Raw genomic sequence first — 19,740 nt, forward strand, 5'->3', positions numbered from 1 at the left:
ATAAACATTCTCGTGGTAACTAGACAAATGTCCCCGAAATTCTCCTAAGGCGTCTTCTTTGGTGAGATCGCTTTTGACACCCTGGAAGAACGGCATGCTGTATCTCTTTTGAGGTCCCCCGAGCACCCGATGCGTCGTCGCCTTGCACACCCATTTATGGCCACTTCAAACGCCTGTCCGATATTCACGACGAGCGTGTCTTTTATGACGGCTACGTATACCCGTGCGCCGTATTCATTCATTTGGGTATGGATACAAGCCAAAGCTTCACATTCATAATACCAGTCCGCCTTCATGCACGTGGACAGGTTTCGATGTCCTGCAGATGACGTGCGCCGCATTGAGTCACACGCAACCGCCACGGCGTCGCTGACACCAGGGTAGCAGAGACAGAAAGATTTCGTATCAATGGCGCTGCTTGGTATTTCGTATTGTAGAGTGTAAAGGGTATCTATCTGTTGCTAGTCCATGATACATAGTGTATAGTGGCATGAGCGGAGAATGTTCCTCGTCCACGTCTATGGGAAAGCAAATTCTACTGGTCAACATCGCCTGTCTTGAACAGCTCAAGGTGTACCCTGTCCCGCTTGACGCCACGGCTCTCCAGGAAGCTTCTCAGCTCGACCATCCACTCCTCCGGACCGCACGCGTAGTACTCTGCCTCCTCGACATCAAAGGGTAGCTCGACCTCTTTCGCAAGCACATCCGTCGTCATCCTACCAAGAACATCGTACTCGTTGCCGATGCCGTCCTCGGGACGGGTCTCCTTGACGAAGATCTTGGCCTTCAGGTTGTTGTGCTTGGCGGCCTGCTCTCGGACATGCTGCGTGTAGCAGGTGTTGCTAGTGTGTCGAGCCGTATGGACCCATTGAATGGGGCGAGTAGCAGAGGTAGATGCGAGAACAGCGTCGAGGATAGCGATGAGAGCGGAAGCACCGACCCCAGCAGAGAGCAGCACCAGAGGCTTCTGTGACTCCGTGAGACCCTTCTTCCCCACAAAGAACTCGCCCCTTGGCGCGCTCAGCTGCACCTCATCCCCAACATGGTACTTGTCATGCAAGATATTCGAGATGAGCCCTAGGACCTTGCCCTGGCGCAAGTCCTCCACCGAGCCCGCGTTGGTCGCCTCCCTCTTGACGCTGATGCGGTATCGACTGGGCTTCTCAACTGGTGCCTCGCTTAGACTGAACTGACGGTTCTGATACAGCCCCTCGAGTTCAGGGATCGGGACGCGCAGGCTGACATACTGACCAGCCAGGTATGTCGGCAGTCCCTGGCCGTCAACGGGCTCCAGGTACAAGTTCACCACGCTCTGATTCTCCGGTTCCTTGGCGGCAATCCGAAACTTGCGCCAGTCTTTCCATGCGCTCACCTCATCGTACAGCGCCTGCTCTTTCTGAATGAACACACCTGCGAGCTGGGCGTACGCCGCGACCCAGGCCTCCTTCACCTCAGGCGTCAGCCCGTCGCCCAGGACCTCCCCAAAGGCCCCTATCAAATACTCGCCCACGACATCGTACTGCTCGGCCTTGACGTAGAGCGACGCGTGCTTGTGGGCTATGCGCTCAACGGCATGGGACAGCTTGCCCAGGTCGTCAATGTAGGTGGCGTAGGCAAGGACGGACTTGGCGAGGGCGGCCTGCTGGTCGCCAGTCTGTTGATTGCGGAGAGAAAAGTAGTTCAAGAGCTCCGGGTGGGCCTTGAGCATGTTGTGGTAGAAGGTTTTTGTGACGGTGGTGCCATGCTCTTTGATGATGGGGACCGTCGATTTGACAATCTCGACTTGACGTGGTGTAAGTGCCATGACGGTGATGTGATGAATAGTCTGTATGTGTCTTGAATGAATCGATTCTTCTATTTTGTTGGATATATATATATGCCACAATGCGACCGCTGACTACCTTTTGTAATAGCAGCAATCTGAGAGGCCGCCTGGCGCTCCTGCGCGCGCATTCAGGCTATTGCGGGAATCAGACGATTATTACAAAAAAAAATCAATGCCATTTGCGTGGAGCACCCGTTTTGTTCCGGAGACAAGGCGGTCGCGCATTTTTGGGAAACAATAACTGTGGTCGGTGCAAAGTTTTGACGTCGGATGACAAGCTACATGTGCATCTCCGCGGAATGCGTCAATTCTAGGAGAAACTGGGGATTAGGGATTTCCTGTTGGCTTAGTTACTGGAAACGTCCGATCAGATATACTCCAGAATTTGGGTGATTGCTGATCGTCTAGTAAGCTCGCTACGTACCGTATTTTCTGTGGTTGGAATACTGCTCAGTCTTGGTCAAAGACTCAAACACAATAAAGGCGTCCAAAACCAGACCGGCGGATCTCCGTCCTTCCGGCATCCGGCTCGGGTCCGGAAGCTCCACTTAATACTCGGGACATGCCGGGCCCACGTGGAAGTCCCTGTGTGCTGGGCTGCCGTCATCTCGCCAGAAAGCCCACAACATGCCACGATTATCAGACGAGGAGGAGCAATGCATAATTTCTGTTGCTTTTCAAACTTGCCGGTACAGGAACTGATTTTTGACCCTCCACCCCATTGTGTACCGCTATGAGTGTCCCAGGACGTGTTCCTCCACGCGCATTCTATTGTGGTTGTACGTACTTTGTTAGATATGCTAGCGTTCGTATACGTAACTTATAACGTCGGTATTTCTCTCGTACCGCAGCATGGGATGCACTGTCTGAAAAGCCCTAGTATGGACAGTAGGATTCCCGGATGTTCAGCATTTTGCTTCCGATATACGTATATAGTGCGACACCACTAGCGCTTGTCCTGGGTCATTGTCATTCATCTCAAGTCTACAAGCTATCAGTCGCTTTCTGGTCCATTTCCATCCACTCCTCCCTTGTAAAAGCCCTCGCATGAGCTATCAGGAAACGAACGATCTTTTCGTCGAGCTCTAACGCCGCATTGACGCACCTTTGGAGCTGCTACAAGATCAGGTTCGAGTGAACACTGCAACGTGTTTTTCAAGCTCTCACCCTCACAACTCGTAGGATCCGTGGCTTTTGACTGGACAAACCCATTTATCGGAGATATATCATACACATGTCGCCTTGGTGTCCAGGCCCGCAATGTAACTTGTTCCCATTGTTGACTCGAAACATCTTGAGAAACCTCCTGAACACCGCGCTCAACTTGGTCGTGGGCATCTTGACGCGTGGTGGCGTATGGGTCCATGAGGTGTTTTGGTCGTGTTTATTCATGTATGACTGAGGAATGGATATTTGCGGAGAGTCTCAATCTAGGGAATCCGGCGTTCTGTCAAATAGTATCACATACAGCAAACCAACCGCAAAGTGTGGGCCTCATGCTTCAACGTGCAGTTTTGCACCGACCCTGGTCCCTGGCGACCATCAATTCATAGATACATGACCACGTGCGACATCCAGTCTAGGCCTTCTAAAGCACTGTTTCCCGCCCAAATACGAAAGTTGCTCGTAAATCTCAATGGTACCGCATCGCCCTTTCGCCATGATAGTAGCTTGCGTCGCCCGTTCATCGTGCATCAACAATCACGCCTGCTCTCACGGCAATTGTTCTCCGTGAAAGCTGTTTATTCTTCATCCCTGCAGCCTTGCACTACTTCTCCCCGCGCCGCAGCTCGAGCCTATTCGATCACCGTGAGGTTGACGACGGACCGGACAGTTTGTACGAACAAGGCGTAACTGTGGGACAACATGGTTTGGTATATCCAGGTGTGAAGAGCACATCGGGTAAGATACGCAAGCTCGACGGACAGACGACATATGTGCTGAGCGGCTTTAGTTTCAAACGGAGTTGTCATGTTTCCAAACACGTTCATGATGCAGGAGCTCGCGCGTAGATTCTTTGATGAAAACCTCCATCGTGAGGAGGAGGGCAAGCAAGTCTAGGTACCATTCATCTACACTATTCCTCGAGGTATGGACTCTAAGCCGTCATCCGACCACAGGCTTCCTAGGGAGCTAACTCAGGCAACCAAAAGGAACGCCGATCCCCAGCGATTTGATTCTCTTCGATGATTAAATATCGCAATTCTCCCTCCAAACTGCACGAGGGATGCCGCTTGCAGGTTAGCATCCTTTTAGAAATCTCTCTCGGTGAAGTGTGAGCCTAACCGTTCCTTAGATCTAAATCACTTGTTAGACGAGTTCTATAACAGGCACGCGGAAAAGGAATCTGCTGAGACGTGGTTCAATGCGCACCCCTATCAAGACGCCGTTGCATATGACGCAGATGATATTTGGATGACGACCATAACACATGGCAGGCGTTTCGGCATACTTGTAGCGTTTTGTTGTACCTGATCCCATTGAGTATCCCTGCGACGGACCCGGAGACATATCGTTTCCGTTCCAACCATGCACGACCGCAGAACAATGTTGCCTGTCTAATGAATTTATTAGCTTCCTTTGAAGCTAGAACACGGAGGTGCCAGCTTTCAAACCAGGTTTGTTCAGTGTTGGCCAGGCTGGACGATACCTAGCATCGCTGTCATCAAATACTGAACCGAGGCTCGAATCCAGACTACCCTATGGTGCATGATTTTGAACTACTAGACGACCTTATGTTTGAGGGCGCTCCTGCATCTCGATAGTCATAACTCAGCTCCTATATAAGGCAGGCAAGCAGATTTTCCGCTCAGCGTTTTGGCAACACGTAAAGAGCGGAAATGCGGTTTGCGCAGTGCCCGCCCCCGTCCGCTTTTGGTACGATTCGAGGCTGAACACGGCGTTGAGCGCAGTCCGTCAAGCCGCAACTGTTGATTTCGCCATGCTCAAAAGTGCGGTGAATAGCTCCGCGGACACATCCAATTCCATGGGAGAAACAATCCACGGCATGACTGACGCGACCCTGCAGCAAATTATGCGTAGCTGCATCGAGCTGAAGTTGTGACTTGTGAGGCTGGCCGCCGTGTCGAGGGGCCTGTTGGACACAAGTATACGGATACTCGCAGACAATCTCGCGAGACTGAGTTGTAATCCCATCCGAAACAGAAAATATCGCTTTCATGCTGACACATGTCTCAAACTTCTCAGTTCCTATTCCGCCAATGCTGGATTTTTCACACCCAGCCCTCCGCTGTGTCAATTATCTGCGCTGTTCTACTTGTACCCGTACTACGGAGTACTTGTACCTGACGCAGATTCCCGTCTGCCCCTCGTATGTTCCAGGCGTTCCGGCTTCTGCAGGCTTGGCTTGGCGGCTGGCCGCTGCCCCTCCATGGGCCTGGCCAGCCAGCCCCACCTCGCGATGTCGACGTCAAGTGGCTATGAGGTCAGTGATGGGACCTAGCGTCATCGAGAAATTTTGATGGCCCATGGGCAATTGGCGATTGGCAAACGCAATTGCTGAGCATCTCCTTAGTCAGGATGCTAATTGTACAATCCGCTTGTCAGCCCTCAGTTGACAATGACTGAATTCAGCTTGATCAAGCCTTGAGCCACGATTCAAAGAGACAAACGGAGAGATGCGAACAAAGCTTCCACCCCACTAATTAGCGCCCTTCTTGGGCTAGCAAATGGGCTTGGAAGCCAGAGAAGCAGCAGCCCCGCAGTGTGACCGTGACATCAATGTGGCGGGCCTGTCGCGTCGAGCTTCCACGCCAGCGCTCGAGTATCACAAGCCGACAGCTATGCAGTATTGTGTGACAGATGTGTCGGAGGACGGAAAGATATGAGTTGGGCCCAGCCAGGAGACTGGAGACTTGCGCCACCGGCCAGCGGTGAGACAGCAAAACCGCCTCTTCTCTAGGCGTGTTATTGGGCCGTGAACCGGCCGGCACTGAGATCGCGGATGGCCCGAGCGATGCAGCGATCGATCAGTCAACCAGTGGCTCTACGTCCAACGTCGCCGCGTAGTGTCCCTTGATTTCTAGCTATGCGTGAACCTTGAGCCATGTACCCGTGCCTGCTTTCCCTTAGCACTCTTACCCCTCTTCTTCTGCCTACTTCTGCCATCGTTCCTTCTTAAGACAGCTCCTTCCCCAACTTCGACCGTCGGTCTGCCTGCCTTTACCACCCACCCACCCATCCATCCATCCATCCATCCATCCATCCATCTCCCATCTTCATCGCCTCCCCAGCAAGAAACCAGAACCAGCCCATCATGCCTGTCTCTATTCCCAAAGCCGAGCGTCTCACCGACCTCTTCAGCCTCAAGGGCAAGGTCGTCGTTGTCACCGGCGCGTCCGGCCCCCGTGGCATGGGCATCGAGGCCGCCCGCGGCTGCGCCGAGATGGGCGCCGACCTGGCCATCACCTACTCCTCCCGCAAGGAGGGCGCCGAGAAGAACGTCGAGGAGCTGACCCGCGACTACGGCGTCAAGGTCAAGGCCTACAAGCTCAACGTCACCAGCTACCCCGCCGTCGAGGAGTTTGTGAACGACGTCGTCAAGGACTTTGGCAAGATCGATGCCTTCATCGCCAAGTAGGTCACCTGCAACTCCTCTCACTCCTCGCAGGGTTTCCGAGAGCATGCCCAGTCCGCAAGGTGCTAACGACGGACACAGTGCTGGCGCCACCGCCGACGCGGGCGTCATCGACGGCTCCGCCGAGGCCTGGGACAAGGTCATCCAGATCGACCTCAACGGGACCGCCTACTGCGCCAAGGCCGTCGGCGCGCACTTCAGGAAGCAGGGCTCCGGCTCCTTCGTCATCACCGCCTCCATGTCCGGCCACATTGCCAACTACCCCCAGGAGCAGACCTCGTACAACGTCGCAAAGGCTGGCTGCATCCACATGGCCCGCTCCCTCGCCAACGAGTGGCGCGACTTTGCCCGCGTCAACTCCATCTCGCCCGGCTACATCGACACCGGTCTGTCCGACTTTGTAGACCAGAAGACTCAGGAGCTCTGGAAGAGCATGATTCCCCTCGGCCGCAACGGTGACGCCAAGGAGCTCAAGGGCGCCTACGTCTACCTCGTCTCCGACGCGTCTACCTACACCACCGGTGCCGATATCGTCATTGACGGCGGCTACACCTGCCGATAGATGTGTGCGCTTGGGAGTAGTGAAGCAAAAATAATGAGTAAGGAGTAATGAAACAAACAAACCTCGTACCTTCAAAGGCACCCCACAGTGCTGCGTGACCAAGTGATGAGTGGTGACCTTTAAGGTTGGCATCAGCCTCGCGTTTGTAGCCAGGTCAAGCCGACGAGCGTAACGATACTTCACAGACTGCGTCTCGTCCACGATTGGGTCTTTCTGGCCGACGATGCGGCTCCGTGCATGGCGCTCCCTTGTGTGAAACGTACAGTCTATTGTGCAACAGACTTCCTCGACACGCGCCAACATGCGGAGAGGAGGCGGGCGAAAGAGTTGAAGGGGCCGACGGACAGGTGGCCATCTTGGACAAGGCGCACACTCGCTCGGGAGCTAGGTTGCTCGCTCGGGCGCTCGCGATGCTGTGTGCTGGCGGATAGCATACTGGAAGCCTTGGCAGGTGAAGGAACGCACCCGAACCGTCAGTTGGAGGATGAAAGGTCTGCGGCAGACTCGCCATCTGAGACATGGTAGCGTATCCAAGGCCCCATGACGGAGCAGGCTGGACTTGTTCGCAGTTCGGGTTTCGCACTGGATGCCCATGTTTTGTCTTGCAGGACTGAAAGAGAGCGGAACACCCCCAGAGCGCCGCAGCCTCGGGAATCGGGATGGGAGGGTCCTCCTGATTGATGATTCACTTCACACACAAGTCCAACTCTGACAGCTCTGGGTCTCGAGCGTCATTGAGGAACCCTGTCCGGTGGCCTGGTACTTTTTGCCCTGCGTCTGGGCTTCTGGCAGTGGCGGCCCTGCTTCAGTGCTTCGCGAGATGATCACGAGGCATCGTCAAGGCTGTCACAATTACCCCTACGGATACGGACAACCGACAAATAGGGGGCCCGTTCTTAGTCCAGGAACACCGATGATCCCCGCTGTATAAGGCTAGCCGCGCTCAACGTGCACGGAGCTAAAGCTCGGGCTCAGACTTGACCTTGACGCGATCGTGGAGCGCAAGCGTGCACCTCGCGCACCAATTCAATGGATTGAGATCATTAGGCACAAGATTGACGGCGCCCTGGTCTTGGCAAGATGAAAAGAACAGGGGACTATTCCGAGCCAGGTCATTGAATGGTCTATCAGGCTGCCCCGGACGAGCTGAAAAATGCTGGTATGGCATGAGTGGTCGGTTTGTCTGGTGGAGGCCGGCGGAATCCCCGCAAGCCGTTAATTTGATGAGCACGTCAATCAAGGGCGCAGCAGGCCCTGTATGATAGGTGTACCGTTGCTTTTTGGATCGGCATCCCGCATAGAAGATGACCATTCCAGCCCTCGGACAGCATGCAGAGCCCTTCAATCATCACGTCGCCCACCCGCGACCAACAGCCTCGAGAACACAAGCGAACGCGCTGCCGACCACCTAAATATGCCACGACGTTGACTCGACGCCGTCCCTCCAGTCGCTGCTCGCATCTGTAGGCGCCTGCCATGGCATCCACCAAAGCACTCGCCGCACGAAGCCTGCAAAGCTGGATCGACAGCATCACGCAGCAGGATGACCCTCGGGTGGGCTCGGGGAGGGAAGGATCGGAGGACAAGGGCACACTCAGCGCGGCCAACGGCAACAAGGGCGCGTCGCTGTCCAAACTGGGCTCGACATTTGTGCCCGTCATTATCTACGTCGCCGTATGCTTGACCATATTCATTATTGGTCGCCGACGTCTGCGACGAGTCTACTCTCCTCGGACATTCGCCGCGCTGCGAGCGCCTGAGTAGGTCGTGCCTGGATGGTTGTGTTGTGCTGCCGGTTTTGACTGACCAATTCGCAGGGCGCCCACGCCCGCCTTGCCAGGCGGCTGGTTCAACTGGATCATCCCCTTCTTCAAGACGCCCGACACCTTCGTCCTCAACCATGGCTCGCTTGACGGCTTCTTCTTCCTGCGGTTCCTCAAGGTGCTGCGCAACATCTGCTTCGCAGGCTGTCTGATCGGCTGGCCCATCTTGTTACCCCTTCACGCCACGGGCGGCCGGGGCAAGGTCGAGCTAGAGAAGCTGACGATTGGTAACGTCGACAATCCGAGCCGGTTGTACGCCAATGTGCTGGTGGCATGGCTGCTCTTTGGCTTCGTTCTCTTCACGGTCGCCCGCGAGAACATTTACTACATCAACATGCGTCAAGCCTATCTTTCCTCGCCATACTACTCCCAACGCCTGTCGTCCCGGACCGTCCTCTTCACCAGCGTGCCCCAGCGCTATCTCGACGAGGCGAGGCTGCGGAAGCTGTACGGCGACTCGGTGAAGCGCATCTGGCTTCCTCGAACGTCCAAGCATCTCGTGAACCTCCTGAAGGAGCGAGAGCAGACTGCCATGCGGCTGGAAAAGGCCGAGATCACCCTCATACGAAAAGCGAACGCCGTACGTGACAAGCAACTCCGAAAGAACCCCAGATCAGCCGACGAGAAAGTCTGGGCCACGGAAACAGCGCGAGGCGCAAAGGAGGAAGGAAAGTCCAACCCGCAGCTTTCCAACGAGGAAGTGAGACCAAGCGCAGACACGGATCATGCGATCGAAGAGAGCTCAGCGGGCGGGAACTCGGGCCTGCACACGCTCCAAGGTGTTGTGACTGACGCAGACACGAATGCGGACACCAAGGCTGAAGACAATGACGAGGCTCGGTACACGCACCCCTACGGCCTGAACCCGAACATGTCAGATGTGCGCGGATCGGTCGCTGCCCAGTACTTGCCAGCCGAGGCGCGTCCCTACCACCGCCCCATTGGCAACTATTTCCGTCGGATCGACACCATCCGCTGGACACGGCGACGCTTGATCGAGCTGAACCGGGACGTTGCGCAGATCAGGAAGCGTCTGCGCGGCCCCAACTGTGAGGCCAGCGACATGATGTCTGCTGCCTTCATCGAGTTTGACACCCAAGAAGCCGCGCAAGCTGCCCACCAGTCGCTGGCCCATCAACTGCCACTGCACATGGCACCGCGCCTACTGGGCGTACGACCGGACGAAATTGTTTGGGACGTGCTAAGGATGCCTTGGTGGTCGCGTATCATTCGCCGCTTCGTAATCATGGGCCTGATCGTTGCGGGCATCATCTTCTGGTCCATCCCCTCCGCGTTTGTGGGTGTCATCTCGAACGTGCAGACACTGACCAAGATGGCTCCGTGGCTTGGCTGGATCATGAAGCTTCCGGGGCCCATCTTGGGCTTGCTGACCGGTTTCGCACCGGCTCTCATCTTGTCCATGTTCATGGCCCTCGTGCCAGGCATACTGCGCGCCTGCGCCCGCGCCGCCGCCGTGCCCACCTCGAACATGGTCGAGCTGTTCACCCAGACCTCCTACTTTGCCTTCCAGGTCGTGCAGGTCTTCCTGGTGACCACCCTCACGTCGGCGGCCTCGGCAGCGTTCTTTGACATTCTGAAAAACCCCTTGGACGCCAAGGACGTGCTGGCAGAGAATCTCCCGATGGCGTCCAACTTTTACATCTCGTACATCCTCATCCAGTGTCTCGCCAACGCCGGCACGTCCATCCTCCAGCCCATTGACCTCCTCCGCCATGGGATCCTGGGGCGCATTGCGCAGATCCCACGCTCCCACTACCGGCTCTGGCACAGCATGCGCCGCACCGCGTGGGGCCGCGATTACCCCGTCTTTACCAACCTGGGCGTCATTGCGATGGCGTACGCCTGCATCGCGCCCGTGATCCTCGCATTCGCCGGCCTGGGGATGGCATTCAACTACATTGTCTGGCGGTACAATCTCATCTACGTCTTGGACTCGGATCTTGACAGCAAGGGGCTTTACTATCCCCGTGCTCTGAACCACCTTGTCGTGGGGCTGTACCTCGCCGAATTGTGCCTCACTGGCATGTTCTTCCTCAATTCGGCCACGGGGCCCGGTGTCTTGATGGCGCTGCTGCTTGTCCTGACGGGGCTCATACACCTCTCGATCAACCAGGCCATCTCTCCTCTGCTGCAGAATCTGCCCCAGACGTTGAAGCTGGAAGAGGAGATCCAGGAAGAGGAGAGACAAAAGGCCGAGGCAGCACGTGCGCAGCGAGAAGACACCTCGGTTGGCGTGAACGGCGCAGCAGCCAGCTACTTTGACGAGGACGAGCATTTCGGCGACGAGGACGAAGACCTGGCCGGCCACAGCGACGATGGCGAGGTGCACGAGACGTCGGGGACCAGGGCGATGGAAGGCTCACGCACCGTTCGCGACACCGTGGGCACGTTTCTCAAGAACTACACCAATTTCAAACTCAAACAGGAGGCCCAGTCGATGGGGATCAACCTTGAGCGGGACCCCGACGCGAAACCCAATATTGTCACGCGGTGGCTGAACCCGCACATTCACGAGGACTTTATTGCGATCCGCAAGCACCTCCTCACACTGCCCCAGGAGCTGCCGGATGCCGGAGACGACCCCCGGCGATCATACCATCCGCCGGAGATGTGGACACCCAAGCCAATACTGTGGATTCCCGAGGACGATGCGTGTGTCAGTCGACAGGAAGTGGCGCACACGCGAAAGTCGACGCCCATCTCGGACAAGGGTGCGCGCCTGGAGGGAGGAGGACGCGTGCGCGTCGAGGTCGAGAAGGCACCGTTCTGGCAGCCTCGTCTCATTTTATGAGCCGTGTAATCAGCATTTTGTTACATATACCGTGGACGCATACAATGATGAACCATAATGCATAATAGATACTGCGTACAACACTGGCATCGAAGACCTGTCAGAAAGCCATGCGGCCTGCTAGCCGCCAGCCATGCCAGGACAAGGCAATGATGCAGAGCAAGTTGAGGTGTATCGAGGCTGCATGATTCTTGGAAAATCTCCGCTTCGCCGCAGCCAAATCGACGTCCGTCTCGCCATTCTCCTCGTTCCCTCGGACCGCCATTCCTGTACATTTCCCTGGTTAGCCTACATAAAGATCAGAGAGCCTCCGCCTGCAGGGCGACTTACCGAGCTCGCGCCTCGCAAGCATGGCACGCATCGTGTTTGGCCCAAACAAGAGCAGGTTGAGCACTGCGCAGAGGCCCCCGATGGCGAATGAAGCCCAGTCAGCTGCACCACCCTGGACCAGCGACCAGGGTCCGGTCGGCGGGAATGACAGCGCCGTGACGAGCCACAGGACACTCTGCATCCGGAAATATATTGGGAAGATCCTGCGCTGGAGCCGGATAAAGGCATCGCTGGGCAATGAGGTGTAACACACCTTTGTGACGATGAAGGACTGGTAGAGCTGCGTGCCAAAAAGCCCAGCAAAGCTTAGTAGATGGACTGCGGGTGAGCATAATACTTGGAGGAGGCTCATTGCGAACAGCGACATTGTGATCAACGGTCTGGTGATATGAATATGAATGTGATCTCGAGGATTGAATCACAGCATTGCAAACAAAAGAATGGACTTGTTCAAGAGTTTAAATAGTTGGATGCTGGTGAGATATGCTTCAGTCTTCAATGTTGTTCGATACAAACAGCATCCGAGCCGTCTCGGTAGTTACGGCGGGATTCAGTGACAATTGTCCCGACCGACGCGACGGCTTGGTTTGTACGACGAGAATAAAAATATACTCAATGGACATGACCTACCTACGCAGTATTTCACAAATCGCCATAGTGATTGATGGCCACTCACGCCTCGTCATCTTGAGCCTGCTTCGCGAGCTTTGGACCCTTGGAGAGATGCCAGAATGGACCCAACTTCTTGCTGCTGTGATTGTCAGCGGAACTGGAGCTCCTGAATTGACAATGTCAACTTTGCTGACTTGTTGTTGGGCACAACCTCGCGCAAGCCCCTTATCTCTGCATGTGTGTATCTTGCAGGTCTCTTCCCCCCGTGACATCGCACGTCCGCGTAGTCACCCATTCCGCGCAGCACATGTTGGATACGTACAACAACGCATACTTGATTCACCCCGTAATCGTGAACTGACCAAGCTAAACGAACACGAACTTTGTAGATAAACTTCATTGAAGATGCACGCGACCACGTCGCTGTGGCATTACCAACAGCTGGCGCAGCTTTCAGCCAAAGGAAGGTCGGCTCAAGAGTCACTCTCACCACCTTGCCCTAACCCCCCCTTTCTCGAATCCACTGCACAGCTCGGGAGAATACTTCATTCAGGTATTTCCCATGTAGATCGCGATCAGCCACGCAGCCCAGCACCCAAAGGCCGGGGTAGCTATTTATCTCACTTCCCGGTTCCGGCTCTCCCATCCTTGCTTTGACCATGCCTCTCGGGAGCCAAGAGGGGCCAAGACGGGCTCAGGCAGGATCTGTCACATTTATCATCCGGCAGTTATTGGTCTTCGACCTCAACGCACAATACGCTCCGCTCTGTCTCTGATTAGTCGGCCAGCGAATATTGCCTATTCAATAAGACTACGTACGTATGGCAATCCCTGCAGTGCGGGCCTTACGGCGCGCCAGAGACTGGAGAGGGCTGGCGAGCGCGGAGGAACCAAGAGTATATAATTCAAAACGAAACGCCGCGTGGTCCGTGTCCATCCACGCTCTGGGTTCTTTGAGGCTGTCTCTCAAGCTGCTGCCGTCATCATGAAGCTGACTGCGATTGCCGCGTGCGTGGCGACTCTATTCGCCGGCGTTGCCACAGCCAATACATGCGCAGTCATCGAGGACGTCGCGCCCAGTATCGAGGTTCGATACAAGCTTCATCCCGAGTACACCTCCACCTCCAACGACTACTGGTCGACAGCATGTGCCAAGCTCGATCCGTCCTGCGTCGTCTTCCCTGAATCGCCCCATGATGTGGCTGCGATCCTCGAGATTCTGGGAAGACAGAACAACACTGACAGATTTGCCATCAAGTCCGGAGGGCACAACCCCAACGTCGAGTGGTCGAGCGTCGACGAGGGACCCCTCATCTCGACCGAGAAGCTTGACCAGGTCATCCTCGATGAGGGCAGTGGCATCGTTCGCATCGGCCCAGGCCTGCGGTGGGACGCCGTCGCCGATGCATTGGACGGCAGCGGATGGTCAGTGGTAGGAGGAAGAATAGGCAATGTTGGCGTTGGCGGCTACATGCTGGGCGGTGGCCTTTCGTTCATGTCGCAGCAGTATGGCTGGGCCGCATCCTCCCTCATCGACGTCGAGCTTGTCACGCCCAACGGCACCATTGTGACGGCCTCGGCAGACGAGCACCCTGACCTGTTCCGCGCTCTCAAGGGGGGAGGCAACAATTTTGGCGTCGTGACGAGCTACACTGTCCAGGCGTACCGTCAGGATGATATTTATGGCGGCACCGTCTTCTTCCCTCGCAAGCCGGACACGGATGAGCTCATGCTGCAAGCCATCCAGGACTTCACCCGCTACAACAAGGACGAAAAAGCCGCCATCATCCCCACGGCCGAGTACACCGGTGGCGGCATCCTCGACGGGTGGATCGTCTTCTTCTTCTACAACGGACCAGAGCCACCAGAGAGCACCTTCACCAACTTCACGTCCATCCCCCACCTGACCGATACCCGCAAGACGCAGAGCTTCGCCAGCCTCGTCAACGCCAACAACTTCTTCGTCCTCCGTGGCTCCGTCTACCTCATTGGCACAGAGACCATCCCCCTGCCGACGGACCCCGCGTCCGACATGGCGTCCGAGTTCCTCCCCCAGGTCCACGAGCGCTGGCGCAACGTCACCCTCGGCGAGAAGTTTGTCTCTGGTGTCATCGGCTCCATTGCCTACCAGCCGTTCCCCCGCCGCATCGCACAACTTGCCAGGGCCATGGGCGGCGACTTGATGGACTTTGACGACGACGTCGACCGCATCATCATTGAGCTCAACTACAGCTTCTTCCTGCAGCTTGACTATGAACGGATGAGTGCTGCCATGGAGGCGGCGTTTGGCGGCATCCGGGAGATTGTCGTCGACGGGCAGGAAGAGGGGGCCTTGCCAGACGCTTACCTGCCCTTGTTCTCGAACGATGCGTTCCATACACAGGATTACTATGCGAGACTGAGGCCCGAGAACGCGGAGCTGGCAAAGACACTGGCGGACGAGCTCGATCCTGAGGGCTTGTTCAAGGAAAGGACGGGAGGCTGGAAGCCGTGAGCCGCCGTCCGAATTCTATAGTATGGTGTCGTCATTTTCTTGTGATTAAGCAGTTGGCTACTTTCTTCTCATATACATCCTCGAAATACTGGTCCACATTCTCCGATTGCTCCATTCGGTACAAGACAAACTTAGTCCATGATCAGCACGTTCCTGAAACGAGGCTTGCCAGCCACCAAGCTGTCCACCGCCTCCTGAACCTTGGCCAAGGGGTACTTCTCAATGTAGCACTTGACATTGTGGTTCATGGCGAATCGAATGGCCTCCTCGCAGTCCAGGGCGTGCCCAGAGGGCCACCCTTGCACCGAAGCACCCTTGAGGACCAGGGCGACGGTATTGACCTCGGCGTTGCCCACAGGTGCCAGGTTGATGAGCTGCCCAGCGGGAGCGAGACCACCCACGAGTTCAGTGACGGCCTTGGGGCTCGGGGCCGTCTGGAGGACGACCGCGGCGCCGCCGAGCTTCATGAGCTCCTGGGCCGCATCCTGCGTCTTGGTGTTGATGTAGTGGTGGGCGCCGAGCTCCTTGGCAAAGGCAGCCTTGTCGTCGCCCGAGGACAAAACGGCCACCTCGTAGCCCATCTTGTAGGCGTACTGCACGGCCAGGTGGCCGAGGCCGCCGAGACCCTGCACGGCGACGAGGTTGCCCTGCTCCACGTGCGCCTTGCGCAGGCCGTTGAAGACGGTGACGCCCGCGCACAGCAACGGGGCCGCTTCGGCAGGGTCCATGTCCTTGGGCACCTGCACAACAGCCTCTGCCCGCAGCACGACGTACTCGGCAAACCCACCATCGCGGGTCACGCCGTTGATCTGCTCATTGTCGCACATCTGGAACTGTGCCCGTTGGCAAGCACGGCACTGACCGTCGTGGCCACCATGCCATGGTCCGCCGACACGCTCACCACCCTTGAACCGTGTGACGCCCTCGCCCACGGCGACGACATCACCAACAATCTCGTGGCCGGGAACACGGGGGAAGACATTGCCCATGTGGCCGCTGACAGTCCCAACATCCGAAAAGCAGACACCGCATGCCTTTACTTTGACGAGCACTGTCCCAGGGCCGGGATGCTGGATGTCGACATCTTGGAGTTTGAAGGGAGCGTTGGCTTCGGGGATGACGACCGCCTTGTACGTCTTGGGAAGAGAAGACATGATGATATACTGAGAGCCGCGAGAAGTGGATATGCTGTTCTGGTGAAGCCTGAGTCGTATGAGCTCGATATCTGCGTGATTCGGTTGAGAAACGCCCTCGAACGGGCGGGTTGGCTCTGCCTTTTGTATTCCAAGACATCCCGCCGCGTCCGCATCGGCCAGTAGTGGTAAAGTCAATTGCGTCGCCCGGACCAGTCAGAATGTCCGAGAAACATCCATCTCCCAAGACGGCCTACCAGGATCAGTTCGGTTGGCCAACGACCGCACTACTTGGTACTTGGTAGCTACTGTACGAAAGCGGCGGTCATGGAACGCGGTGCAGCTCGCGCAGCACTTTGCTCAGGTTCCCGTCCCCGCGTTACATCATTGCACGTTCTGTGACGTTTCTTCTCCGGCGGAGTCGCGGGCGGAATTTCGGCACACGGGGTTATGCGAGCTGATGATAATGCAGATAAGTGTGCGTTGCGGCTTTGGGAGAGCTGAAGATCGCTCAATCGGAAATGGAGGATGATATCTCATCTGTGCCTGTAATTCCGACTCGGTCTTAAGGTAGGCAGACCGGCAGGAAGGCTGCAGGCAGCAATGCATGTCTGTTCAGGTTGTCTGGAGTTGCAGAGATATTCCTAGATGCGTAAAGAGAAACAGACACAGCCCCTGAGCTGTATCTGCGATTCCCCAATGACGAGGGAGATCTGACTTTAGGGCAAATGAGAATCATGAGATGCTTCGACCAAAGAGTACGTGTAGGCGTGCGGAGCGTGGCTGAAGAAGGCAATCAGCCACATCACCAGCTAGCTCCAGCCACACCTATGCTGCACCCCACCATCATCGAAATTTCAGGTCCGATTCAAGATCGTCGCCAGTCCAGACACTCAACCCAACGCCGAACTCCCTTCCACGTCAAGCTGCCAAGATGCCTCTCGACACGTCTACGTACTCGCTCGCTCTTCTCCGTGTCGACGGCCGGCGCTGGAACGAGCTGCGACGCCTGCACGCCCAGATCAGAACACAAGCTGCCGCCGATGGCTCCTCCTACCTTGAAATGGGCCACACCAAGGTCATGTGTGTCCTGACCGGTCCCGCCGAGCAGAATCAGTCCCAGAGACGCGGTCAAACAAGCGGCGGCGGTGGCAGTGCCCGTGACACGGCCAGCATCAACGTCAATGTCATGATTGCCGGCTTCTCGTCCGTCGACCGGAAGAAGCGCGGACGCAACGACAAGCGCACGCAGGAACTCGAGATCACCATTGCCAAGACCTTTTCGTCCATTGTGCACACGCACCTGTTCCCACACTCGAGCATCTCCATCTCGCTTCATGTCCTGTCGTCGGATGGCTCTCTCCTGGCAGCACTGCTCAACGCCGCCACCCTCGCGCTGATCGACGCCGGTATCCCCATGTCCGACTACATTGCGGCCTGCACCGCTGGATCCACGTCTTCTCACTCTGCCTCGGACGATTCCGCCGACCCATTGTTGGATCTGAACACGCAGGAGGAGCAGGAGCTGCCATATCTCACCGTCGCAACATTGGGATCCTCGGATCGCATCGCCGTCCTCAACTGCGAGAGCAGATTGCAGGTTAGCAGACTGGAGGGCATGTTGGTCGTTGGCGTGGATGGGTGCAAGCAGGTCAAGCAAATTCTTGATCGCGTCATCCGGGAAAAGGGCGTGCAGATGATCCGCGAAGGCGCCGTCGACAGGAGTGATACCATGGTTATGGATTTGGACGAATGAGAATGGTATGTTGCTTACACCCTTTCTACTTCGCTAAAGCTCACGTCTGCCCAGATACCCCCTGCATTGCTTACAGTTCTTCGTGCACAATTTCCTCCTCGGGCGCCTCAGTCTCGATCTCTGGCTCGGGGTCGGTAGCCTTGGTTTCCTCTGATGAGCTCTTCTCGGCTTGGCTCTCCTCAGAAACTTTCACGGCAAGCACGCCCTCGGGCATCTTCTTCTTCTCCCCCTCTCCCATTCTGATAGCGTCAATCCAAGCCTCGATACCCTCTACGGTGTAGTCCTTGCCCTGGAACTGCTTGAACCAGCCGCGTCGGGCATTGAAGGCAATCAGCTCGACATCGGCACCGAGCTCAAGAGATGTGCGGAGGGTCGAGGACATGTCGACAGAATCAGGCAGAGCGAAGAATGGGAAGACATGGTGTTGTCCACGGATGTACTTGGTGTTCAGCTTGGACAGGGATTCGATGGCCTTCTCGCCATCGGCAGAGCCCTCGGGAGTGAATGCAAGGACGCACGTGTGTGATTTCTTCTGAAGGCAGTTCTCGTGCAGCATGTCGTCGGATGAGATGGACTGGATGGGGATGACGGTGGGAGCAGCGTCCTCGGCCGTGGAGCTGGCAGTGGACGATTCGGGGGACTCCTCAGGCTCCGGGGCGGGTTCGGCCTTGGGCTTCGCCTTGGCCTTGTTCCCCTTGCCCTTGGCCGGCGCCGGGTCAGGATTGGGCTCGCCGGCCTGCTTGAGGAAGTCTACCATGCTCGCCTTCTTGAGCTCGCCACCGTAGACGACTGGCTCTGTGTCCTCACTGCCTGGGATGAGGACGAGCGAAGGGAATTTTTCAATACCAAATCGCTCCACGGCTGCGGTCTCCTTACTGCGAATCTGGCCAACCTTGATGACGTCCAGGAAGTCAATGGCGATGCTGCGCAAAAGGGCGCTCGTCGTGCCTTTTTCCGTGAAGAGTAATGCCTTGGGTCCAGATTTCTCCAAAAAGGCGTCCAAGTCCTTGTCCGTAAGCTTCGCGACATGGTTGTTGATCTTGTTGACGACTTCGTCGGTAATGCCCGATGCGGTGCGCTGTCCACGATAGTCCTCTACGACAGGTTTACCGGCTTTCTTCCCAGGACGGAAGGTCTTGAGCGTGGGAAAGCCCTGGATGCCGTGAGCACCACAGATTGGCTTGTTGGCATCATCATCACAGTCAATGGCTGCGACTTTGGCCAAGCCATCCAGGTTCTTCGCTGCCTTCTCGTACGCAGGCTTCAGGTTCTGGCAGTGGCCGCACCATGGTGCATAGAACTCAACAATCTGTCATAAGTTAGCAGACGCCATTGCATACAGTAAATGTAAAATACAGATGTGTAATTTGAATTAGTGATGAGACTGTCAAAGTTGCGTGCGTTCAGCTGGACAACGGGTGACGACTTGGTGTACATGGCAGCCTGGGCCGACGGCAAGGCAGCCAGCGCTGCCGTCAAAGCTGCCGCAATCGATGGCTGATGCATATTGAAGTCAATTCTTACAAGAGATAGAGGTGATAGAAGAGAAGTTCGGGACAACAAGGGAACAAGTTCCACGTTGCATTCAGATTGTTATATCCTGATCCAGTAAGAGGCCACGGTGGAACATTTGATGCGTGGGCTGCAGCTCAGGAACGGTGGCGCGAGCTGTAGAGGGGCCCCAAAAAAGTGTGGCGCACTCACATGGGATTGTTGACTACCAGCCACACTTCCAACCCACGTCCCCGCAACGTCATGCGACCAGTCTCAAGGCTTCCATATTCACACTCTGCAAA

At 56.3% G+C, this 19,740-nt stretch overlaps 8 protein-coding genes across 8 annotated transcripts; 4 read left to right on the forward strand and 4 right to left on the reverse strand.

Annotated features, from left to right (window-relative positions):
• Positions 1-535: 535 nt before the first annotated feature.
• Positions 536-1,804, reverse strand: J7T54_006628 (Flavohemoprotein-like protein; the record flags this gene model as incomplete). The annotated part of the gene is made up of 1 exon (XM_051503080.1): positions 536-1,804. The coding sequence occupies one exon, from the start codon at positions 1,802-1,804 to the stop codon at positions 536-538; it is 1,269 nt and encodes a 422-aa protein (XP_051365439.1).
• A 4,297-nt stretch (positions 1,805-6,101) lies between these two features.
• On the forward strand, positions 6,102-6,984 carry J7T54_006629 (L-xylulose reductase; the record flags this gene model as incomplete). The annotated part of the gene is made up of 2 exons (XM_051503082.1): positions 6,102-6,421; positions 6,504-6,984. 2 exons carry the CDS (start codon positions 6,102-6,104, stop codon positions 6,982-6,984), a joined length of 801 nt encoding a protein of 266 aa, XP_051365440.1.
• A 1,476-nt stretch (positions 6,985-8,460) lies between these two features.
• Positions 8,461-11,619, forward strand: J7T54_006630 (calcium permeable stress-gated cation channel; the record flags this gene model as incomplete). The annotated part of the gene is made up of 2 exons (XM_051503083.1): positions 8,461-8,744; positions 8,802-11,619. 2 exons carry the CDS (start codon positions 8,461-8,463, stop codon positions 11,617-11,619), a joined length of 3,102 nt encoding a protein of 1,033 aa, XP_051365441.1.
• Positions 11,620-11,719: 100 nt separating this feature from the next.
• Positions 11,720-12,316, reverse strand: J7T54_006631 (putative mitochondrial outer membrane protein-like protein; the record flags this gene model as incomplete). Its single annotated transcript, XM_051503084.1, has 2 exons — positions 11,720-11,886; positions 11,950-12,316. 2 exons carry the CDS (start codon positions 12,314-12,316, stop codon positions 11,720-11,722), a joined length of 534 nt encoding a protein of 177 aa, XP_051365442.1.
• A 1,230-nt stretch (positions 12,317-13,546) lies between these two features.
• On the forward strand, positions 13,547-15,055 carry J7T54_006632 (Bifunctional solanapyrone synthase-like protein; the record flags this gene model as incomplete). The annotated part of the gene is made up of 1 exon (XM_051503085.1): positions 13,547-15,055. The coding sequence occupies one exon, from the start codon at positions 13,547-13,549 to the stop codon at positions 15,053-15,055; it is 1,509 nt and encodes a 502-aa protein (XP_051365443.1).
• Positions 15,056-15,186: 131 nt separating this feature from the next.
• On the reverse strand, positions 15,187-16,209 carry J7T54_006633 (Alcohol dehydrogenase-like protein; the record flags this gene model as incomplete). Its single annotated transcript, XM_051503086.1, has 1 exon — positions 15,187-16,209. The coding sequence occupies one exon, from the start codon at positions 16,207-16,209 to the stop codon at positions 15,187-15,189; it is 1,023 nt and encodes a 340-aa protein (XP_051365444.1).
• A 913-nt stretch (positions 16,210-17,122) lies between these two features.
• Positions 17,123-17,944, forward strand: J7T54_006634 (Exosome complex component-like protein; the record flags this gene model as incomplete). The annotated part of the gene is made up of 1 exon (XM_051503087.1): positions 17,123-17,944. One exon carries the CDS (start codon positions 17,123-17,125, stop codon positions 17,942-17,944), a length of 822 nt encoding a protein of 273 aa, XP_051365445.1.
• A 70-nt stretch (positions 17,945-18,014) lies between these two features.
• J7T54_006635 (protein disulfide-isomerase A6) lies at positions 18,015-19,450 on the reverse strand (the record flags this gene model as incomplete). The annotated part of the gene is made up of 2 exons (XM_051503088.1): positions 18,015-19,253; positions 19,301-19,450. The coding sequence occupies 2 exons, from the start codon at positions 19,448-19,450 to the stop codon at positions 18,015-18,017; spliced, it is 1,389 nt and encodes a 462-aa protein (XP_051365446.1).
• Positions 19,451-19,740: the final 290 nt, after the last annotated feature.

This window comes from Emericellopsis cladophorae (genome assembly GCF_022114955.1).
Source record: "Emericellopsis cladophorae strain MUM 19.33 chromosome Unknown NODE_4_length_1054762_cov_117_872525, whole genome shotgun sequence".
In the NCBI taxonomy this organism is placed as follows: domain Eukaryota; kingdom Fungi; phylum Ascomycota; class Sordariomycetes; order Hypocreales; family Bionectriaceae; genus Emericellopsis; species Emericellopsis cladophorae.